The sequence below is a fragment of the Polistes dominula genome, unplaced genomic scaffold, assembly GCF_049000335.1.
Source record: "Polistes dominula isolate Pdom_NZ unplaced genomic scaffold, Pdom_raw_medaka contig_77, whole genome shotgun sequence".
Lineage (NCBI taxonomy): Eukaryota > Metazoa > Arthropoda > Insecta > Hymenoptera > Vespidae > Polistes > Polistes dominula.
The window spans coordinates 1,456,090-1,477,658 of NW_028301152.1; the positions used below are offsets into that span (position 1 = coordinate 1,456,090).

The following is a 21,569-nucleotide window of genomic DNA, read 5'->3' on the forward strand; positions in this document are numbered from 1 at the left end:
GCGATTGGTCAATCGATTTTCGCGGGCTTTTTGTATGAAAAAAAAAATTGATGATCGATAATAATTGATACAAAACAAAGATAGACAAAAATTTGATAACGATACGCAATTCGAGAAAAAGTTATCGATAATAATGAATCGTTATGAATGATAACACATTTCATCTGTTCATAGTTTGAGAAAAATGGTAAGATGGAGAAGAAATGGTACTATTAAACGCGATCCTGTGTACCTTTAATCGCAGGCGCATTAGAATAGTGGGTGGTAGGGAGGAATTGGAAGTAAGGGAGGAAAGGGGAGAATCGCTTTCTGATGCTACGGCGCATCTGATGGTGACGACCAAGTCTGTATCCACAAAATATCGACTAATACACGGTATCCGAGCTAGCAGTTAAGACAAATGCGATCTTCTTGCTTCTTCGTCGCGTCTATACGTGAATATTTGGAATAAACGATTTTATCGTGGACGTCGTCGATCGTGATGGACGTCCAAAGACAATGCAAAGGTAAAATAGAAGAAGTGCAATCTTCTATCTCTCTCTCTCTCTCTCTCTCTTTCTCTTTATGTACTTCTCTTTCTCTTTCTCTCTCACACCTTCTCTCTTTCTCTTTATGTACTTCTCTTTCTTTCTCTCTCTCTCTCTCTCTCTCTCTCTCTCTATACCACTTTTTTTCTTTACCTTTATCTCTTTTCTCTGTTTTACTTTTACTTTTGTTTATCATATTTTCGCTTGCATTTTTTTTTTTTCCCCTAAAAATTAATAGTAAGAATTATGGTGTCACGTAAATTAACAAATTAATCTTATTTCGTGGAATGATTCTTTATTTTCTTTGTTTCCGATCAATAAAAATGATGGATGCATCATGTGTGTCTCAACGTTACTTTCTCTTCTCTTGTAAAATTTCGTTTAGTTTGACATTTATTTTATAAACCAGATCGCCACAGCGTCGTTGGCGGCAGCAGCACCGTTCTCGAGTGGGTTGTATGTTTGTATATATGTATTTGGGGAGGGGGAGGGGGAGGGGAGTAAAGAGAGTAGAACGCGCGCGGTTAAGAAGAAAAAGGAAAAGAAGGAGAAGGCCAGAAAAGGATAGGTTGCGGATAAATAAACGAGCTCAAAAATCGATCGATTAATTACTCAGGCGTTCAAATCTCCGAGCTTATTTATTATTCTTTTATTTTGTTCTATTATTTTAATTCTCCCTCCTTCTATCTTCTGTTATTATTATTATTATTATTATTATTACTGTTATTACTATTATTATTATTATTAATATTATTATAATTATTATTTATTATTTTCTTATTTTTGTTTTTGACGAAAATGTTATAGCGTCAAACACTGTAGCATTATCTCAGCTGTTGTTAAGTTCTTTAATAAAACGTTAAGGAATGAATATTTGACTTATGACTTTTGCAATCCAATAGATAATAAAAATTGTGTATTACTCATTGTGACATTTATAAATCGTTTTGAGTATATACACGTGCAAGGTGAATGCAATCGTGTTTTTATTATTGCACTTATCTGCGCCATGTGTGTGATAAAGTTTTATATTCTATATATGTATATTACTAATCTGCGTTACACAATCTAGAATATCAGTCCTTGATAATCACGAAGCAATGTCAAAATATAACAAAAAATACAATAACCGATCGATGATACGATAATAAAACATATTACATTTTTTATCAATTCTTTTTTCTTTTTTATCCCAAATAATATTTTGTTATATATTATAAATCAGAAAGAACATTCGAATGATTTTAAACTAACATCCACAGGTGATGTCTCTGTAAAGCAATAATATTAAATTGTTAGCATGGAACGTTTATTTATAATTCGTTGCATCAATAGATGAGATAGATTTTTTTTTTTTTTTTTTTTTTTTTTTTACTAATAGTTTAAATAAAAATCATCGACACACAGAAAACAGCTATTTTTTAATTATGAATTTAAATTATTTGTCAAAATAATATATTTTATTGTTATATATTATTATTATTTTTTTTCTTCTTCTATATTTTCCTGTATATTTACGTATACAGAGGATATTTCAAAAGTCATTTTATCAAGAAAGGAAAAAAATAAACATTTGCAATTACTTAATTTAACAAAAGAATTACGATAAATTTGTTTTTCATTTCAAGAATATAAATTTTCAGTTACAGTGTCGTTGAAAAAAAATCGATATGAGCAATAACGTCGTTATATTTCAAAACTTGCTTCAAAAAAAAATGTGTAATTCTTCAGTTTGCTAAAGTAACTTTTGAAACATCCAAATATGCACACTTATATATACTGTTAAACTTTAACCTTATTAAAAATTACTTGATAATCATTCAAACTTTTTTAACTTCATGAATAAATTCATGAAAAAAAAAAAATATATATATATATATATATAATCTTTATGTAAGACTTTAATTTAATGCTTACGTTATTTTAACTGTAAATTAACGAGAAAGAGATGGAAAAGAAAAGAAAAAATATACTGAAATAATATTTAAATATATATATATATATAAAAAATGAATAAATTAATTGTTTAATATTAATAAGGAAATAAAAAAATATTTTTTAAATGTCAATGATGTAATTTCACTGTTGTCAAAATTAAATAATGATACCAGATAAAAAAAAAAACACTAAATAAATATGAAAGATTGTGGAAGGGATAAGCAAAGGCTCTCTCTCTCTTTCTATCGCTCTCTCTCTCTCTCTCTCTCTCTCTCTCTCTATCTCTTTCTTTCTTTCTCTCTCTCGTTTGGTCTTTGTTAGCTGATGATGAACTACGAACGGACATACACGGTGTAGTGCGTTTCATTTAATGATACGATGCTGTATGTGAAATAACGAGTTTTGTATTTGGATCTCGTATTTTAGTTAATTTTTATTCTAAATTACGATCTCTAAGATCAATCCATATTGTAGTGTAATATCAATCAGTTTCCCATAACGGCGGGCAATCGAATCATGTCGAGCATAAGTCTCTTAAATAAAATGTTTCGAAAGATAATCAAAAAGAAATCCCAGCTACAACAACAAGTGTGCGGTTCAACGCAATTGAAACGTGAGTCACATAGAATCGTGAGAAATTTATTAACATGTATTTAGTTTTTCTTTTTTTTTGTTTGTTTTTCTGTCTTTCGAAGAAATTTTTTTCTTTACGTTTCAATAGAATTGGACAATCGGTAACTTACTTTTTATCTTCATTTCACCATATTGTTTTACTTTTCTCGTATTTATATCTCTATGTCTGTATATATTTATTTATTAGTTAGCTTTTAATTCTATTAATTTGCGAGAAAGAAAGAGAATGATCTAATAGAAAAGAAATGATACAATTTATTACATTACATATATATATATATGTCTATAATATTCATGAAATATTTTGATTGTCTGTAAAATATACATTAAAACGTTATATGATATAATTCATATAAGAAGAAATCAATTTATTCATTTCATTTGGTTTTTGTAATACGATTGTAAAAATTAATTCATCTTTGATCCTCTATATCGCATTTATCTTCAATTGTTCTAAGCAATTAGAATAATTTATAATAGTTTTTCTATTTAAAATATCGATGTCAATCGATATATCGTTTTAATATCGACTCGTTTTAATATCCTTATAATTAAATGATTTTTTGTTCAATTTATTTCACAATAATTAGCTCGAATGAAATGATAAAAAATAATTGTTTGTCTTATGATATATTTTTATCGACATTTGTATAAAACTTTTGTAAATATATTTTATTTATCATTTCAGCTATCCACGATTAAATATTAATCATTTTCGATGTATTTATATTTAAGATGTAAAAAAAAAAAAAAAAGAAAAAAAAGGAAAAAACCACACAGTCAATATTTCAAATTGTTCATGAATAATAATAAATCATTTGAAAATGTTCTAGTTTCCAATCCAAGCGGAGATGCCGGCAAAAATCAAACTCCGCCTACGTTGCTTTCGAGTTTGAGAAGCGTTCTTTTCGTCATCGGAACTGTTGTTATTGGATTTGCTGCCGTTTGCAATTCGTTGACATGGTAAAGAATATTTTTTTCTTTTGACAACAAATTACGTGATCGATGTCACATTTAATATTTTTACATTATATTATAGGCATCTCCAAAGATTTTGGGGCGCTTCCGGTGATTTTTGGCAAGCTCAATGGGACAAGATTTTGAATAAGTTTGGAGACGATCCTGTAACCTTATGGGTTTATGGTATAATAAAATAAAAAATAAAGAAACACCGTAATAATAATAATATTTATATAAGTAAATTGTAAATATAGTATATTATATTTATTTAGGATCAATGGGATTGACATTCATGGTTTACTGGATTTTTGGAGGCATTTATACGATCCTTGACGTTACAAATCGTCCAGCAGCTTTACGAAGATACAAGATACAACCAGGCACGAACGAGCCAGTTGACACAAGAGAACTCTGCAAAGTAATCGCTCAAGTATTGTTAAATCAGATAATCGTTGGACTTCCTATAGCATACTGCAGTTATCACTTTATGGAATGGCGCGGTTATCCCTCGGTAAGAGAATTGCCGACTTTTCACTGGGTGCTCGTTGAGATCGCCATTCATATATTGTTCGAGGAAATTGGATTTTACTATTCACATAGGTATACACTTTATTAAAGCCTGATATGATTGAGAAAGACATTTTTCTTCTATATTTCATTTCATGATTATATAGATTCCTGCACAGCCGTTACCTGTACAAGTACATACATAAACAGCATCATGAATGGACTGCACCAGTAGCGGTAACAGCGATGTACTGTCATCCTTTAGAACACATTGGCTCCAATTTGATTCCACCGTTTCTCGGTGTTTTCATCGTTGGCTCTCACGTAGCAACCGCATGGTTGTGGTTCTCTCTTGCGATTCTTTCGACGTTGAATGCTCATTCTGGTTATCATTTACCGTTTTTCCCATCTCCAGAGGCACATGATTTTCATCACTTAAGGTCAGAAATTCATCATACAAAGATATTTCATCATCTCTTTCGCATTTTTTTTTAAATAATACAAATAAACGTGTTTATTTGTTTCAGATTTAATCAATGTTTTGGAGTATTAGGCGTTTTAGATCGTCTTCATGGAACAGATACTCAATTTCGTAATTCACGAGCTTATCAACGTCACGTGATGATGCTTAGTTTGGTACCACCGAGAGAGGCATTTCCTGATGAAACTAAATATAAATCTAAATAAGAAGATAATATATTCGGTTGTATAAACATGTCGAGATTAATCTTGAAACTAAACTTCCTGGTTCAGATCGGTATCGTCGAATAAGAAAAATAATGACGACGATTACTTCGGTTTGCATTTGACAAACGATTCTTCTTCGATTAATCTTAAAGAAGTTTCGGAACTCTACGATCGGTATAATACCGATTCGTGAACTTGTTCAATTGTGCACAACCATAGGTCAGCGTGATCAATCGAGGCCTAATCTCGCTGAACTTTATCTACATAATTCGACCCATTCACGAGTCATTTAAACCAAATTTTTAAGATAATTTTATCTTTTTTTTTTTTGTTACTACATGATATTTGTAGCGTTTATTTTAGAGAGAAAAAGAAAGAGAGAGAGAGTGAAAGAGAGAGAGAGAGAGAAAAAGAAAAGAGATTTCTTTCGGCTGTAATTATATGCACAACAACTTATACTATTTTTTTACTTTTCCTTTCTACATCAAAATATATATTCAAAAATGTGTAATTTGATATAAATCATTTTGTCTATGATAAGAAAGAAATTCCTTTTTGAACGTAATAATTGGACGGATTTTTAATTTATTAGTGTAAACGTTAATGTAAATTTTGATTTAAATCATTAACGCGAAAACATGAGATCGTCACGACAAGCGGAAATCATCGTAAACAAAATTAACATAATAATTATATAAAAATAACATTCTTGAAAAAAAAACTATCGGATCGATAGATTGCGTTAATCGTTCCAATTAATAAGCTGTTAATATTAAACTTGACTTTATGACAAATACTATTTTTATATTTATTTTATCGTAGTTTATATATAATCAATGACTTAACGATTTCAATGTATTCCACGTTAAGTTCGTAGTCATTTTTTTCGTAGCGAATTTATTAGTTAGGTGGTACGGTACGTGTGCATAATAACTATTAAATATTATATTAGCTTTATACATTTGAGGTACATTCAAATTAATTGAAAATTGCTTATATAAACGTACTATGTAGTACAAAATGTACATAATATCATCATCGAAATTATAATTGTGGATGAATCGAACTTGAACGATATATCCATATTTTAAAAAAACTGATTGTATATTTTTCTTTTTTTTTTTTTATTTTATCTCATAGTTTTTACTTTTAAAAATATGCTGTTCGAGAAATAATACGATTTGTGAGATTCAATATATACTGCATTTTCAGTAAACATTATAACAATTGATCAATGATATGATATTTTGCAATAACCCATAGTACCTAATATTATATAAGAAAAAAAGGCATTATTCTTTGTAAGTTAATACGATGGATGATATTAATCATCTTTCTCACAATAGTTATCTGTTAATGGATGTACAATATGTGATTTTACGTATAATGATATGTCACTGAATTTATGTACCTACACACAAAAAGCTTAATAATAAAAATCTTCAGAAATTTCGTCTATAAAAAAAGAAAGAGAAAGAGAAAGAGAAAAAAAAAAGAAATATAGAGAGAATGCAAATTTTATAACACTTACACAAATCTTTTTTTGTCATTTATGTGCGCTTGTTGTCTTAATTACAAAAAAAAAAATATATATATATATATATATTAAATGGGTTTAATCATTAAATATGATCGTGCTTGTAAGTATCTATATTTCATAACAATATTGATAAATTTTTTACATATACACATGTATAAAAATAATTATTATTGCTTTTTTCATACTTAGACAAAATATAACCTTCATAAACAACAATTTTGATGAAAACTTTACAATGGACGCAATCCATAAATCATTGATAGATTTTGCAACAATATAAGACAATTATCAAACATTGTCAATAGAACACATTTACTTATGGCAATAGTTCAATGTATGTACACAACATGAGCTTTTTTTCGTGTTATTTCTAACGAAAAAAAAAAAAAAAAGAAAAAAAAAATAGTATGTAAAAAATATGTAAAAATCAAATGAATACAAGTAAATGCAACAATGTTACTACATTTATGTTATCTCAATTACATACTTCTTTGGTCATCAAATCTTATGCACCATACTTCAATTTAAAAAAAAAAAAAAAAAAAAACAACTGAGTATATTTTGTCTTATTTTACAATAATCTGTTGTAATTATATTTATAAATTGAAGGGCAAGGTCTTGTTGGATAATGCCGGTTATTGTCTACTTCGATATATAAGAATGTATTATATCTTTGCATTATTATATTCTACTAAAAATAGTTTGATATTTTTATCTTCATAATATCATTATTGTTCATTTATATTCCTGGATATATAGCAGGTAAATTTGGCTAATTTGTATAAAGCCTTGTTTTTGTTTTTTTTTTTTTTTTTTTTTTAATATAAGATTAACATATTACACATCCAACAGTTATACTGTAATCAACGTTCTTAAATTTGATTCATTGTTAATTTAAATATTCCTTTTATACAGACACAATGAAATTTTCTGTTCTTATTACTGACATTGCCTTTCCTTCTTTCAATTAATTTTTCTTTATACAGCATTGCTTTTTTTCTTTTTCTTTTTCACACAATCGAATTCTACATAACATTTATAATAAACAAAATCTTAACAAAATTTTTGTCAAACAATGTCATACAATATATACATGTCAATATAAAATAAATCTCTCTAATCAAATTATATAAAAAAAACAAAATTTCCTTTGATCATCATGTTTAGAGAAGAACAAAAACAATATAACAAAATATAATTATAAAGCAGTTTAGCTGCCTACTATGTATATTACAAAATCTTATTGCAAGTATCATTCTCAGATATATATATTCCTTCGTTACCTAATCATTATACATTCCATCGATAAGAAAGTCCATCCTTCTGTAGTGCCTCTTATCCCAACAGTCTTTACCTCGGTTATAAAGAAAGAAACTAGCTATACCCAATATTGGAAGTGCAACAATGGTAATAGCAATAGGTATGATATAGTCAATTTTTCTTGGCATTCCTAATGGAGAATCTTTAGTTGGTGATGGTGGTATAGGCTTATTTGGATCTGCTGAACCCCCACCCATTGTCACAGTTGGTTTTGGGTTTGGCTTATGTTTGTTCGCAGGTGGCATTATAGAAGTAATTGTATCATTTAGTTTTGTTTCTGATATATCTGATACATGTAGTACAGTAGTACTCATATCATTCAATTGTTTAACATTGTCAACTACTTTTGTAGAGATATCTTCAATTTTAGAATTATTTATATTATTATTATTATTATCATTATTATCATGTTCTATTTTAACATTGCTAACAGTTGTTTGATCAGAAGTTAAATATCCTCTTTTCCTATCCAAAACTGGTAGATCTTTTTTTGTTGTCATGGTTAGACTAACATTCTCATTGTTTACAGATACATTATCAACCGTCATTGATGTAGAATTATTTTTGGCAATTACTTTCTGATTGAATATCGATGATTTAACGGACGGTAAATTTGAGATTGGACCACCTTCTGTTTGTACGAAACTATTACTTTTTGCCTACAATCATATAAAAATAGTTTTTGTTCAACATAATACTTGTGTTACGTCAAATGACATATTAATTTAAGTTAATCATACTTCATAATCCTTGGTGCTAATGGATGGAAAGATCGTTGTTAATGGTATGACCGGTTCAATATTCTTTTGTGTTAAAGTAGTCAAAGTATTCGAATTATTTGAATTCGAGGAAAGTTTATTTGATTCACCACCATCTGTTTGTGTTTCGTTGTTGGCAGACGAGGTTAAACCAGATGTAATACATAATAACAGTAGAATTTTCTTGAAATTAATCATCTTTATGTAGCTCATAGTTATTAATTTTGTAAATGTTATCGAGGCCAAAACGATCTTTAATTTTAACAGCAGAACTGTAAAATTTATTTAAAACATATATATAAAAACTAAAAAAAAGTGGTTCGCAACCACTGCAAAAATGTCTACTCCATATCCACTTCGCAGCTAACTGCCTTTGAAATTAACTCCGAATCAAATTGTTGCGCAAAACAACAGAAAATACAAATCATTAAGGCTCGTTTACAGATCTGCGACATTAGTACTTTTATTCGATTCACAAATAATTCACACGAGATTCGTGCTCTCTCATAGTTTTCTAATTCGTCAAAATTTGTTATAAACAATTGAAATTTATTCAAGTTTATTGTAATCGATTTCAATAATCGAAGTTTTTTTTTTTTTTTTTACTAAATGTCTTTAGTAAATTAATTTGAAATTATATACTTTCCCGCTTTGGATCGATTTTCCTTTTTTTTTTGTACGTACTAGAGACCCTGTAGGAGGGACACGCCATACATATTGCTGGGGTTGCTATTGGCTGAAAATTTTGGGGGATAGCTTCCGATTCAACGCACAGCCATGTTTATCTTTAGTTGTGGTTAGTTATGAAGATATAATGACCAGGAATCCTAACTGATTTATTAATATTGCAAATTAAAAACAAATTGTTCGAATGATTAAAATAATTGTAAATATAATATATATGTAGTAGATAATTGTATTTATCAAAATTGTATAAATTCCTACAAGTTGTTTTGAAATTTCTAAATACTGTAATGCCTTATCAATCAAATCAAACTTAATTGAATCTTTCTTTTTGAATTAATAATAATTTTTTTGTCTAACCTATTCTATTTTAATATAAATTTTTTAATTATCATTAAATATGGTTAATTTTTTTTCTGTATTTGATGCAATTCATTATTTCATAATTTTTTTCAAACCAATTCACCACTCTATCCCCTATACTATTCACTATTACTATATACAACTTTTATATACTATTTAAAATGTTTGATTGATTCGCGCGCAATCACGTGATTACATAAGTTCCTGTCCCCAAAAATTCTTTGGCGCGTCCCTCCTACAGGGTCCCTAGTACGTACTAATTCTGTATCTCGAGAAAACACGTGCACATTTGAAATTTGTAATTCTTTTCTACAGTTGGAGGAAATGAAGAAAGTGGAAAAAAAAAATTAGTGGTTATAAAATTCAATAATTGTTTTGTGAATAATTGAATAGAAAATACAAAAAAAAATATATAACTGTATAACACGTATTAATTGTTTCAATAAATCTTTTACAATTGGATACGTCATCAAACGAATTGAGCAAAGAACGTAGATCTAAAAAAGGTTACGAATATAGTCAATGTGACTTTATGTACAGTTGGACAAAGTCACACCTAGAACGAATCTAAAATCTAGGAAAGAAGTTTTTATTATTAGTGCGATACTTGACATTCGCGTTTTCACTTTTTATTAATTTAATATTACAATTATCGATAAATTTGACCAATAAACAGAATCATTTCGTGATATTAAAAAAATTGATTAGAATGCGTTTGTTAAAATATTCTCGAATTACAATTCATCTAATATAATACGCATTTAGAAATACATTTTCAGTTGTTACGTTAAAGTGTTTATATTAACAAGAGGGTATGTTTATATAATGATAATACAATTTTTATTTAACCTTTATGCTATTTCTATTATATTACATTATATTGATAAGAAGAATTATTAAATTATACAAATAATATATGACACAATGTGGTATTATATAATCTGAAATTAAATGTTACAGTTTTCATACACATGAAGATGCGTAGTAGAAGTAATTCTGGCGTCCGTTTGGACTATTACCAGAGAATAGTACATAAGATTATTATGAATCATCAAAATCCTGTTACTGGTTTATTTCCTGCAAGCAGCGACAATAATCATGCATGGGTTCGTGATAATATTTATTGTATCCTCGCTGTTTGGGGATTATCAATGGCATATAAAAAGATAGCTGACGTTGATGAAGATAGAGCCAAAACTTATGAATTGGAACAAAGTTGTGTTAAATTAATGAGAGGTTTACTTATGGCTATGATGCAGCAAAAAGATAAAGTTGAAAAGTTTAAATCTAGTCAAAATCCTCTTGATGCCTTACACGCTAAATATAGTTCTGTTAATGGACAGTCTGTTGTCGGAGATAACGAATGGGGCCATTTACAAATAGATGCTACTTCTCTATATCTTTTGGTACTTGCTCAGATGACAGCATCTGGCTTACAAATTGTATTTAATCTTGACGAGGTAAGAAGTATTTAGAATAATTGAATAATATTATTAATTATATAACGTTATACCTGTTTTATTGACTTATCTGTGTTTATATACGTAGGTTGCTTTTATACAAAATTTAGTATTTTACATCGAATCAGCTTATTGTACTCCTGATTACGGGATTTGGGAAAGAGGTGATAAAACTAATCATGGTTTACCTGAATTAAATGCTAGCAGTATTGGAATGGCAAAAGCTGCAATGGAAGCATTGAACGAATTAGATTTATTTGGTGCTAGAGGTGGACCTACTTCTGTAATTCATGTATTAGCAGATGAAGCACAAAAGTGTCAAGCTGTTTTACAATCTATGTTACCTAGAGAATCTAATTCTAAAGAATTGGATAGTGGTTTATTGTCTATAATAAGTTTTCCTGCATTTGCGGTAGATGAACCTAATTTAATACAACTAACAAGAGAAGCGATAACGAGTAAATTACAAGGACGTTATGGATGTAAGAGATTTTTACGTGATGGATATAGAACACCGAAGGAAGATCCTAGCAGGTATAATAAGATGAAATAGAAATGTTTAATATGATAATAATAATTTTAAACATCTAACTTTTTAAATTAATATTATATATATATATATATTATTTATTTATTTACAGATTATATTACGAACCATGGGAACTACGCATGTTTGAAAATATAGAATGCGAGTGGCCATTATTTTTTTGTTATTTAATATTAGATTATTGTTTCCAAGGAAATAAAGAAGCAGTAGCAGAGTACTCAAAGTTACTCGAACAAATAACGATTAAAGCAGATGATGGAATGAGATTAGTTCCTGAGCTATATTCAGTTGCACCTGAAAATGTTGCAGCAGAATATATTCAGCCTGGTAGTCAACCTCGCATAGCTTTAGGTAGATATCCATTTATGTGGGCACAATCTCTTTACATTTTGGGAAAATTATTGCAAGAAGTAAGTATACTTATAATTCTTCTATATGTGAAAAAAATATATATATATGTTTAATTTTATTGATCGATATTTGACTATACTCTTTTTAAACAGGGCTTTCTAGCAGTGGGTGAATTAGATCCACTGAATCGACGTTTGTGCAGTGAAAAAAAACCGGATGTTGTGGTTCAAGTCGTTATTTTGGCAGAAGATGCAGAGATTAGAGAAAAAATTGCACAACATGATATTCATGTCCAAACCATCGCGGAAGTAGCCCCAATAGAAGTACAACCAGCGAAAGTACTTAGTCATTTATATACTTATTTAGGTAATTATAATAATAGATATTTAATGCAATATTTCAAGCATGTTATAATAACTGCTATATATTGAATATATAATTAAAAAAAAGTATTATATATAAAATATTAAATAAACAATTAATATTTTCAGGACGAAATAAAAAGTTAGGATTATCTGGCCGTAAATCAAGAGATGTTGGGATCCTGAGTACCAGTAAATTGTATTCTCTACACGATAAAATATTCGCATTCACACCACAGGTTAGTATCTGAATGTCCGTAGATCTTTTTCACCATTCTATTCTTGTTTCTTTTCTTATGTTGCCTGTTGTTCTTGCACCAAACATTAGTTGACAGATATGACCCGCTTCTACATCGCATCGGACTATGAGCTCATGATTGACATATTCAAAGGCGAAATTAATTTCTTGAAGTCTAGCTGGCAGAATATGTTGGGCCGGCCTCTTGTGGTCATGCCCCTCAAGAACATTCATCTAGGTACAGTAACGTATTGTCTGAAAGCCATAGTTTTGATCTTTGTTATTGTCTTCCTCACATATTACGAAAAATATTAAGATAACCTTCGATATATTGTGAGAAGTCTTATATATCTTTTAATTGTGGAGGTATAGACGATAGGTTCCTGGTTTTCCGATAACATGTTTGTTTAGAAAATATTCTGATATATTTTCTATAAAATGAAAATTCATTCCCCGTTTTTACTCATATCACATCTGTCTGCATGTTTGCATTTGTTTTTTTGCCGTCAATCTTGCTTAATGGCTATAGCTGGTTATTATAATTAATTTTCATCAGTGAAGAATTAAATTAAGTATTATCTGTTTTATGATATACTAACTATTATTATTTTGTTTTTTAAAAAGATCACTGTTTATAATATTTTGAGCAAAAGCTGCTAATGTTAAAATATTTGACATAATGAACTAATGATTTGGAAAAAAAAAAAGAAAAAAAAAACAAATTGCAATTCATTTAACATAAAAGAAACAATCATAGAAAAATCATAATCTCTTTAATCTGGCTAGAAACATTAGCAGATAGCTTATGTGTTTGGTGGTGTACGCGTTTGTTGCATGTGTTAGAACTTTGACGCGGAGGAATACTACACAACAAATGATGCGGCTCTCCTTGCGAATACTTTTACAACCAACTTGGCCTTCCTGACCATCAACTGGAAGCAAATGCTCGGCAGGCCTACCATAACACTAGTTGCTACTCATAATCATTTAGGTACGATCTTGGCAGCTTTAGATCATCATAAGAAAAAGTAGTCAATATAACAAGACCTACTTTTGAATAGCTTTTAGTTTTCAACTATAGTGCTGTTAATTATATGATTGCATTTTGTTCAATTTGTAAGATTCAAGAAAAATATTTATCATTACAGATCAAGGAAAAATACCATTGGCAATGATAACTACTATGAAAAAATTGAAGAGTGGTTATATTAATGGTACTAGAGTATCACTGGGAAATCTAAATGATTTTCTTAATACATCGTGTATTACGAATTTGAGCTTCTTAGGTAGTTCAGAAGATGGACGTCCTGATAAACTTAATCCTCAGGTTAATACAACATATGTTATAAAACATATAAATATCAATTGATAAATAGGAAAATGGGTAAAAACTTGTCTTGTCTTTTTAGGTACAACAATATTTAGATGAACACTTGATGCGTGCTTTTCCTCATCGCACTGGTCTTCTTAACAAACCGGTGGTTAGAACTGGAAAAAATTTGAGACGAAGAATGTCTGTTAAAGGTGCTATTAAAAAGACACGATCTATAGCTGTTGAACGTAAGTAATAGCTAGTATTATTAAATTAACTCTATAAAGATACCTTTAACTTTCTAAAAGTTTTATTGCATGTTGCCTGAAAGAAGAACTTTTAACGTTTTTATAATACATTCATTCTGTGATGGGTCCTCGTCATATTCTGAGAGTGTAAGTGTTCTAACTAATATTTATTACTAATTTCTATTCTATTTTAATTCTAATAGTTCTAATGTATATATATATATATAAATGTGATATTTTGTATGTAAATATATTAAAGAAATCACAATTACATTAATTAATCACATTAATATATGATATAAATTTTTGTAGCTGAACTTATTGGAATAACGACAGAAGATCGCAGACCGTCTGCAGCTATAATAAACTTAAATCCATTTATTGAAGTGACAGATACAACATTGAGTCCAAGTTCGACACAACCGCCAATCAACGATCGTACACCATCTCCTACGGAAGATATTCGGATATGGAGAACTACTGGTAAAAGTCATAAATCTCGAGCCATATCTGAGACACAATATGCTGATACGGAAGTTGAAGAATTATTAACAATGCTTCGTGAAACTGAGAGTCTTGAAGAACAGGGAGACATATTACAATATCTTGTTAGTTTATTGTGTTTTTAATATATTATTTGTTGTTGTTGTTTTTATTTATAAAATGTATAATTTGATATGCATTATAGGTCGACTCACAAGGACTTTATTTCAATACGGGAATGGTAGAAGAAGGTCATCCAGTATTAGTAAAAGATTTATTAAAGGATCTTTATGAGAAAGCATGTCAACAAAAAATGTGGGGCATTGTTCGTCACTCTGCTGGTATGCTAGGAAAAAGAGTAGAAGATTTAGCAAAAGCTGTGACTGATTTGTTAGTACGACAAAAACAAGTTACTGTTGGAATGCCACCAAGCAATGAGCATACGATTGTAGCTCCATTACCCGAGAATGAATTAAGATCATTGATTCATCAAGCATATGGAGATGATGAATCTACGGCTATGTTAACGCAAGAATTGCTTGTATATTTAGCTATGTTTATTAGAACAGAACCGCAGCTATTTCATGAAATGTTGAGGCTTAGGGTTGGATTAATTATTCAAGTAATGGCCACGGAATTGTCAAGAACATTGATTTGTACGGGTGAAGAAGCTTCCGAACATTTGTTGAATTTATCACCATTTGAAATGAAAAATCTTTTACATCATATCATGAGTGGAAAAGAATTTGCTATAAGTAGTGGTAAATTTTGTCTTACATTTTTATTAGGAATAAAATTAATTCAATATAATAATAACAACTTTAATGTTTTATTACTTTTGCAGTTGGAAGAGGTAATTTTTCTATCATCAGTTGCAAATCAAGTAGAGTGAGCAAGGTAAATAATAAATTTGATTTTAAAATAATCAATGTAAAAAAATATACAATTTTGTAACGACATTGTTTTAGAAATCTCAGATTGGTGGATTTTTAAGTCCCGATCAAACAGATAGCAGTGAAACTGAACCTGATCGTCAAGGACAATGGTTAAGAAGGCGTAGATTGGATGGTGCACTTAACAGAGTACCACGTGGTTTTTATCCACGAGTTTGGCAAGTTTTAGAAAGGGTATATTTTTAAAATTTTAATATATATATATATATATATATGTATATGTGTGTACTAACTTATTCATTTATTAACTTTTTATTATTATAATTTTTTTTTCTAGTGTCACGGTTTAGCTATAGAGGGACGTGTTCTTCCTCAAAATCTTACTCAAGAAATGACACCAGGTGAATTAAAATTTGCTTTAGCAGTAGAAACAGTTTTAAACACCATACCGCAACCAGAATATCGTCAACTCGTTGTTGAAGCTTTAATGGTATTAACATTGGTAACAGAACATAATGCAGTAGCTTCTTTAGGAGGTCTTATTGCTGTTGAACATTTAGTACATAAGGCTAATGCTATTTTTTTGGAAGATCAGGTATGGAATAATAATATGGCTATTAATTTAAATATTTATGAATAGAATTCTAATCAATATATCATTTTTAGATGAAAGTCGATGGTGATGCTACTCTTTGTTGTGCCAAACCGAAAGAACAGCGTGAAACAACTGCATTGGGAAATCTTCTGTGTGGTGGAGCAGCTTACGTATGCCAACACTTTTATGATAGTGCTCCTAGTGGTAGTTTTGGAACAATGACATACATTACAAGAGCTGTAGCATCATTATTAGATTGCTTGCCAAAAGATGGTGATGTAGAATGTTCAATATCATAGTTTTATTGTTTGCGTCAAAGGAAGTTTAGTAAATTTTGTTTTAAATTTGAGAGTTTTCTTAGATAATTTCTTTCATATCTAGGGTACAATATACATATTACATATATATGTGAATCTTGTATTTTATTTTGTTTTATCTTTCTTTATAGGAAAGTTTTAATTAATTACAGATTTTAATAATTTCGTAATAATGAAAGTTCTCTTAAAAATTGATTTTAATATCATATAAAGTATCCTTTATATCATCACGAATAATTTCGAAATCTAATATCAATAAATTTGTAGTGTGAAAAATGAAAAAAAAAAGAAAAAACATATGTTTTTGGTATTACATTTACTAGAAATATTTTCCCTTTTTGTTTTACTATTTACAAAATATCCATTATCAAAATTACAAATGTTATCTATTTGGTTTCTGATGTCTTTTGAAATGGATTCCATTTGGATAGCCATGTACCGTCCCTATAAAAATTATATTTAGTTAAAAAAAGTTTAAATAATTTAAAAAGATTATTTATACAATGCATACTTTTTATCTGGTAAACTGACATCAACACCCTGTGCTTCTTCAATATTGTTCTCTTTAAGTTTAGCTATTAATTCTGATCTGTATTTAATTTTTAATGGTTCAACTATATTCTTTTTATTACCATGCATTTCAATATATTTTTTACATGCGTCGTTAAACGTTAAACCATACCATTCAATTTCTTCTCGCGTATACTAGAAAGTAAAAGATAATACAAATAAAGATAATTTCAAAGTTAAAACAGTTAACAAATGTAATAACTTACTGAAGATAAATATTGTGAATATTTGTTATATACTTCTTCTCGTTTAGCTTCATCATTTGGATATAATGTTTTATCTGCCAATGCTATAAGTATTTCTCGCTTTAATCTTAAAGCGAGATGTGATTTCAAGTCGCATGCTGGAGTCTAAGAAATGAATTATAATTTTATTTTGTTAATATTTTTTTTCTAATACTTTTTTTATACCGTAATATATACCTTCAATAAATAATGATCAAATCCATAGTTTTCATGAATTAAATTAATAGTTCTAAGTGTAATGATAGTTCTTATATACGTATCCAAAACTTCGCTATAGAGAATTGATTTTCTTAATTGAGGAAACCAAAAATGGGGAGTTCTGCGATAATATTTTCCACGTTTTACGAATCCTTGAACTATAGCCTCTCCGCCTAATATAAACTCGCTAAATTCTTTCGGATATTTCACAGGAATTGGTACATTTTGTACCGGATAACTAAAATGAAACAACAAATGATAAATATTCTATTAACATAGTTTGATTAAAATTAACTTTTTTTTTTGAAACATACACTTCTCCTGTTTCTTCATTTCTAGTATATTTTCCCTCCTCTTTTATATAATGAACTGCAGTAGGTTCTTGCACTTTCCATTCTTTCCAAAATTTTTTATATTCTTCTGGTAAAGATGCTCCTACTCCTTTAGTCCATTTATTTGATTTTCGAAACAAATATAATGACTAAAATCGATACAAATTTATTATATAATTTATATTAATACATTATTCTCAATCATATATTTTATCTAATTAGGACATATAATTGATAATTTTATTTGCAATTATTAATCTTACCTGTACTTTAGTGGCAGACATGTTTTTGGAGGTTATAGACTTTTTAATTTTAAAACTTTTATATATATGTATATGTATCTATATATATACATACTCTATAATTATATAATATTATATAGATTTTAATTTCATGTTACGAAAAATTATTTCATAAATATTTGTAATATTAAAAAAGTATAACAATTTAATAATACTAAAGTAATATTAAATTACACAGACACCACTAGATAGTAAAAAAAAAAATCATTCTTGTCCGATACTACAAAAATTTTCATTGGATTGAACGGTAGATGGCGTTCGAGTTGTATGCAACTGGTGCTGCCTTTATCGGCGGCTAGAAGAATAAAATTTACGTAATTGTAATTTAAATTTATCGAATAACTTTCTATATAAGTTTACATAAATATTTATATATAGATATATAGAGGGAGAGAGAAAGAGAGAGAGACAATTATTTAATAATAATTAATAACAATTACGTTAACGCGTTTTTAACATAGAGATACTACACATAGAGGAGACGAGCCAGCATAAAACCTGTCGGTGAAAAAAAAAAGAGATAGAACGTGAGAAGTTGATGTTGTCTCTCTCTAACTTGCGCTGAGCGGCGCATGCGCATTAGTCTGCTAGTAGAGACGGCACGACAAGTCTAATGCGCATGCGCCGGTACTGCATGATTAGAGAGAGACAACATTATTAGTCTGCTAGTAGAGGTTAAGGTAGCTGGTATCGTATACGTACGTGTACGATAAGCACGACAAGTCTAATGCGCATGCGCCAGTACCGCATGAGTTAGAGAGAGACAACATTAACCTTTCAAAGAGTTTATGCAGAGACATTTCCACTTACACAGCCGCCTATGGTTTGCCTACTCTATCTATAATATCTCTATGGTTTTTAAATAATTAATTAGCGAGTAGATAACTCGACGAATATTTACGAGAAGATACGAATCGGTAAGTATATTTTGTAAAAATTTTTTTATATACTATATTATCTAGCAAAGTATATACATAGAAAAAAAAACATATAATTGATTGCCACATTATAATAATTTATTTAAACATTTATACACCTATAATGTTCCACAGTCTTGTAAGTAGTTACTAATGATATACGTATACATATGCATGTATTATATATACATATATATATATAATACATATAATCTGTATGTATATATCATATGTATATATTATAATATAATCATATAATATATATAATTGTGAATGTTATAATATGATAACATATATATTACAATATACATTAGAAATATTATATTATAAATTATATATATATATATATATATATGCATATATTTATATATATTATACACATATATTTTCTTTTTCTCATCCATTTATTTATTTATTTATATTTTTATATATTCGTTCATTATATTTATAAGTTAATTTATTTTCATTAATGTGTTACCTAGATAAAGTATTTTAAAATCTTAGAGTTAATTTAATAATATAATAAGTTACGCGTTTACAATTCTTTTACGTTTTTTCTTTTTTTTTTTTTTTTTTTTTAAGAACGTTTAAATTAATTTATTTATATCTTTATTTATTATTTTTAATTATGACGTACATATATATGTACGATTATATTATTCTTATGATCGGTGATATTTTTCTCTAATGTTGAAATACAATCTCTTACATCTTTAATTTAACTCATATATATATAATCATTATATTCGATATTACGATAGGATTACGATTGAATTTATAAAATAAGTTTTTTTTCTTTTTATACAAAGTTTTAAAACAAAAACAAAATATGATATTTAAAATATGAAGTACCTTGTGTCGTATTTTTTAAATAAAGTCTTAATGAAAGTTAGAGTTCGATAAATGATTATAATATTATATAATATAATATAGTTTGTGTGACGTAAAATATATCAAATGTATAAATAGAAATATATATAATAATAATAATAATAATAATAATAATAATATATAAATAAGCACACATTTACAAGCACGCATACATTCATACTTATGTATGTACGTATTTCTTATAAGCGCGCAAATATTAAAAATCTCATTACGTATTTTTTTTTTTTAGGCATTCATCGTAAGTATTCAACTAATGAGACATGTTTTTTTTTTTCATGTTTTTGTTTATATCTTTAACAAAGCTTTATATAGAAACAGAAGAAAAAAAAAGCGGATGATTTAATTTTAATTTCCAATTATTATTCTTGTTTTTTTTTTTTTATTTTTTTCCACATTAACAGAACTTTATTGTCTCTCTTTTATTACCGATTAAATATTAAAAAATTTTTTTAATAAGTTTAGGGTGAGATTAATCTCGTATGATCGTAAGTAGATAAACAAATGTCAAATTTTCGCGCCCAGCGCGGGATTTCAAGATGGACGCCATCTCGATCGGTATGTCAGAATATATGTAGTTGAAGTGGTAGCATTTACCGATGATCGTTCTCTATTCTGTTCGATGATTACACGTCGATATACTAAGGTAACTATTATTACTATTATTGATAAAATGGTTGGTGATAATGATAATTTCAAAATTCAATTTCAAATATCTTGAATGATCATTAATTTAATAGTAGCAATAGTGACAATAAAAGTAACAATAAAGTAATATATTAATAATGATGAAAAGGTTATGGGTGATCGTTTATTATCAATTTGTTTATACTCGATTAGTAAAGAAAGTGATCTATTTTTTTTTTTAAGAATTTTTTCTTTTTTCTTTAATGGCTTCTCGCAAGTGGAATAAAGAGAAGATATATCGCGAAAATATTCTAATTGCAATAATAATACTAATCCTAATGCTAATTATAATAATAGTAATAATAATATAATAATAATTATTATAATAATGACAATAATAATAATAATAATAATAATAATAATAATAATGATAATGATGATGATGATGCAATGATAATGATGATAATGATGATGATGATGATAATGATGATGATGACAAAGACGATAATATTTAAAATAATAATTTACATAGAATTTATATGTCATATATAGTAGTAAGTAGAGGAACTATATCATTGTAATTTTCATTCGAACTAGGTTATAAGTTTCTTCTCTTTTATTTTATTTTAATTTTTTTTTTTCTTTTTTTTTTTTTTTAACTATATATTATTATTTTTCTTTTGGATATTCGATGCAGTCATACTCACTAATTTTGTTTCTATACCTTTAAATATATATATATATATTTATATATATAATTATATTAT

At 28.1% G+C, this 21,569-nt stretch overlaps 4 protein-coding genes across 7 annotated transcripts; 2 read left to right on the top strand and 2 right to left on the bottom strand.

The window, feature by feature from the left end:
• The first annotated feature begins 289 nt into the window (after window positions 1-289).
• LOC107064173 (fatty acid hydroxylase domain-containing protein 2) lies at window positions 290-6,751 on the top strand. Of its 2 annotated transcripts, none has more exons than XM_015316572.2 (6): window positions 290-506; window positions 3,932-4,061; window positions 4,138-4,241; window positions 4,331-4,658; window positions 4,733-5,005; window positions 5,093-6,751. In XM_015316572.2, the coding sequence occupies exons 1-6, from the start codon at window positions 482-484 to the stop codon at window positions 5,250-5,252; spliced, it is 1,020 nt and encodes a 339-aa protein (XP_015172058.1). In that variant the 5' UTR covers window positions 290-481; the 3' UTR covers window positions 5,253-6,751. The 2 variants fall into 2 exon arrangements, with proteins under 2 accessions (XP_015172058.1, XP_015172057.1); XM_015316571.2 differs by lacking the exon at window positions 290-506 and adding an exon at window positions 2,791-3,078.
• Window positions 6,752-7,581: 830 nt separating this feature from the next.
• LOC107064199 (uncharacterized) lies at window positions 7,582-9,277 on the bottom strand. Its single transcript, XM_015316620.2, has 2 exons — window positions 8,853-9,277; window positions 7,582-8,771 (listed from the first exon to the last, which is right to left on the bottom strand). The coding sequence occupies exons 1-2, from the start codon at window positions 9,081-9,083 to the stop codon at window positions 8,076-8,078; spliced, it is 927 nt and encodes a 308-aa protein (XP_015172106.2). The 5' UTR covers window positions 9,084-9,277; the 3' UTR covers window positions 7,582-8,075.
• Window positions 9,278-10,167: 890 nt separating this feature from the next.
• Window positions 10,168-16,811, top strand: LOC107064142 (putative phosphorylase b kinase regulatory subunit alpha). 3 transcript variants are annotated; one of them, XM_015316507.2, is made up of 15 exons: window positions 10,168-10,729; window positions 10,878-11,377; window positions 11,466-11,911; window positions 12,019-12,334; window positions 12,428-12,641; window positions 12,767-12,876; window positions 12,966-13,113; window positions 14,024-14,202; window positions 14,285-14,435; window positions 14,748-15,043; window positions 15,124-15,679; window positions 15,763-15,815; window positions 15,887-16,045; window positions 16,149-16,406; window positions 16,478-16,811. In XM_015316507.2, exons 2-15 carry the CDS (start codon window positions 10,889-10,891, stop codon window positions 16,703-16,705), a joined length of 3,603 nt encoding a protein of 1,200 aa, XP_015171993.1. In that variant the 5' UTR covers window positions 10,168-10,729; window positions 10,878-10,888; the 3' UTR covers window positions 16,706-16,811. The 3 variants fall into 3 exon arrangements, with proteins under 3 accessions (XP_015171993.1, XP_015171995.1, XP_015171994.1); XM_015316509.2 differs by having other exon boundaries at window positions 14,823-15,043; XM_015316508.2 differs by lacking the exon at window positions 12,966-13,113 and adding an exon at window positions 13,719-13,866.
• Window positions 16,812-17,022: 211 nt separating this feature from the next.
• On the bottom strand, window positions 17,023-18,595 carry mRpL28 (mitochondrial ribosomal protein L28). The gene is made up of 6 exons (XM_015316510.2): window positions 18,332-18,595; window positions 18,051-18,217; window positions 17,716-17,974; window positions 17,500-17,643; window positions 17,235-17,428; window positions 17,023-17,167 (listed from the first exon to the last, which is right to left on the bottom strand). Exons 1-6 carry the CDS (start codon window positions 18,350-18,352, stop codon window positions 17,110-17,112), a joined length of 843 nt encoding a protein of 280 aa, XP_015171996.2. The 5' UTR covers window positions 18,353-18,595; the 3' UTR covers window positions 17,023-17,109.
• Window positions 18,596-21,569: the final 2,974 nt, after the last annotated feature.

What these genes read in the sequence shown, in the direction of transcription:
- LOC107064173 (XM_015316571.2), top strand. Translation starts at nt 2,982, where the DNA reads ATGTCGAGCATAAGTCTCTTAAATAAAATGTTTCGAAAGATAATCAAA. An exon ending in GGATTTTACTATTCACATAG is followed by an intron (nt 4,659 to 4,732) that starts GTATACACTTTA and finishes ATGATTATATAG; the next exon opens with ATTCCTGCACAGCCGTTACC. An exon ending in CATGATTTTCATCACTTAAG is followed by an intron (nt 5,006 to 5,092) that starts GTCAGAAATTCA and finishes TATTTGTTTCAG; the next exon opens with ATTTAATCAATGTTTTGGAG.
- LOC107064199 (XM_015316620.2), bottom strand. Translation starts at nt 9,083, where the DNA reads ATGAGCTACATAAAGATGATTAATTTCAAGAAAATTCTACTGTTATTA. An exon ending in TTAGCACCAAGGATTATGAA is followed by an intron (nt 8,772 to 8,852) that starts GTATGATTAACT and finishes ATATGATTGTAG; the next exon opens with GCAAAAAGTAATAGTTTCGT.
- LOC107064142 (XM_015316507.2), top strand. Translation starts at nt 10,889, where the DNA reads ATGAAGATGCGTAGTAGAAGTAATTCTGGCGTCCGTTTGGACTATTAC. An exon ending in TTGTATTTAATCTTGACGAG is followed by an intron (nt 11,378 to 11,465) that starts GTAAGAAGTATT and finishes TTATATACGTAG; the next exon opens with GTTGCTTTTATACAAAATTT. An exon ending in CCTCAAGAACATTCATCTAG is followed by an intron (nt 13,114 to 14,023) that starts GTACAGTAACGT and finishes TTATCATTACAG; the next exon opens with ATCAAGGAAAAATACCATTG.
- mRpL28 (XM_015316510.2), bottom strand. Translation starts at nt 18,352, where the DNA reads ATGTCTGCCACTAAAGTACAG. An exon ending in ATTCACAATATTTATCTTCA is followed by an intron (nt 17,429 to 17,499) that starts GTAAGTTATTAC and finishes TTTACTTTCTAG; the next exon opens with TATACGCGAGAAGAAATTGA. An exon ending in GTCAGTTTACCAGATAAAAA is followed by an intron (nt 17,168 to 17,234) that starts GTATGCATTGTA and finishes TAATTTTTATAG; the next exon opens with GGACGGTACATGGCTATCCA.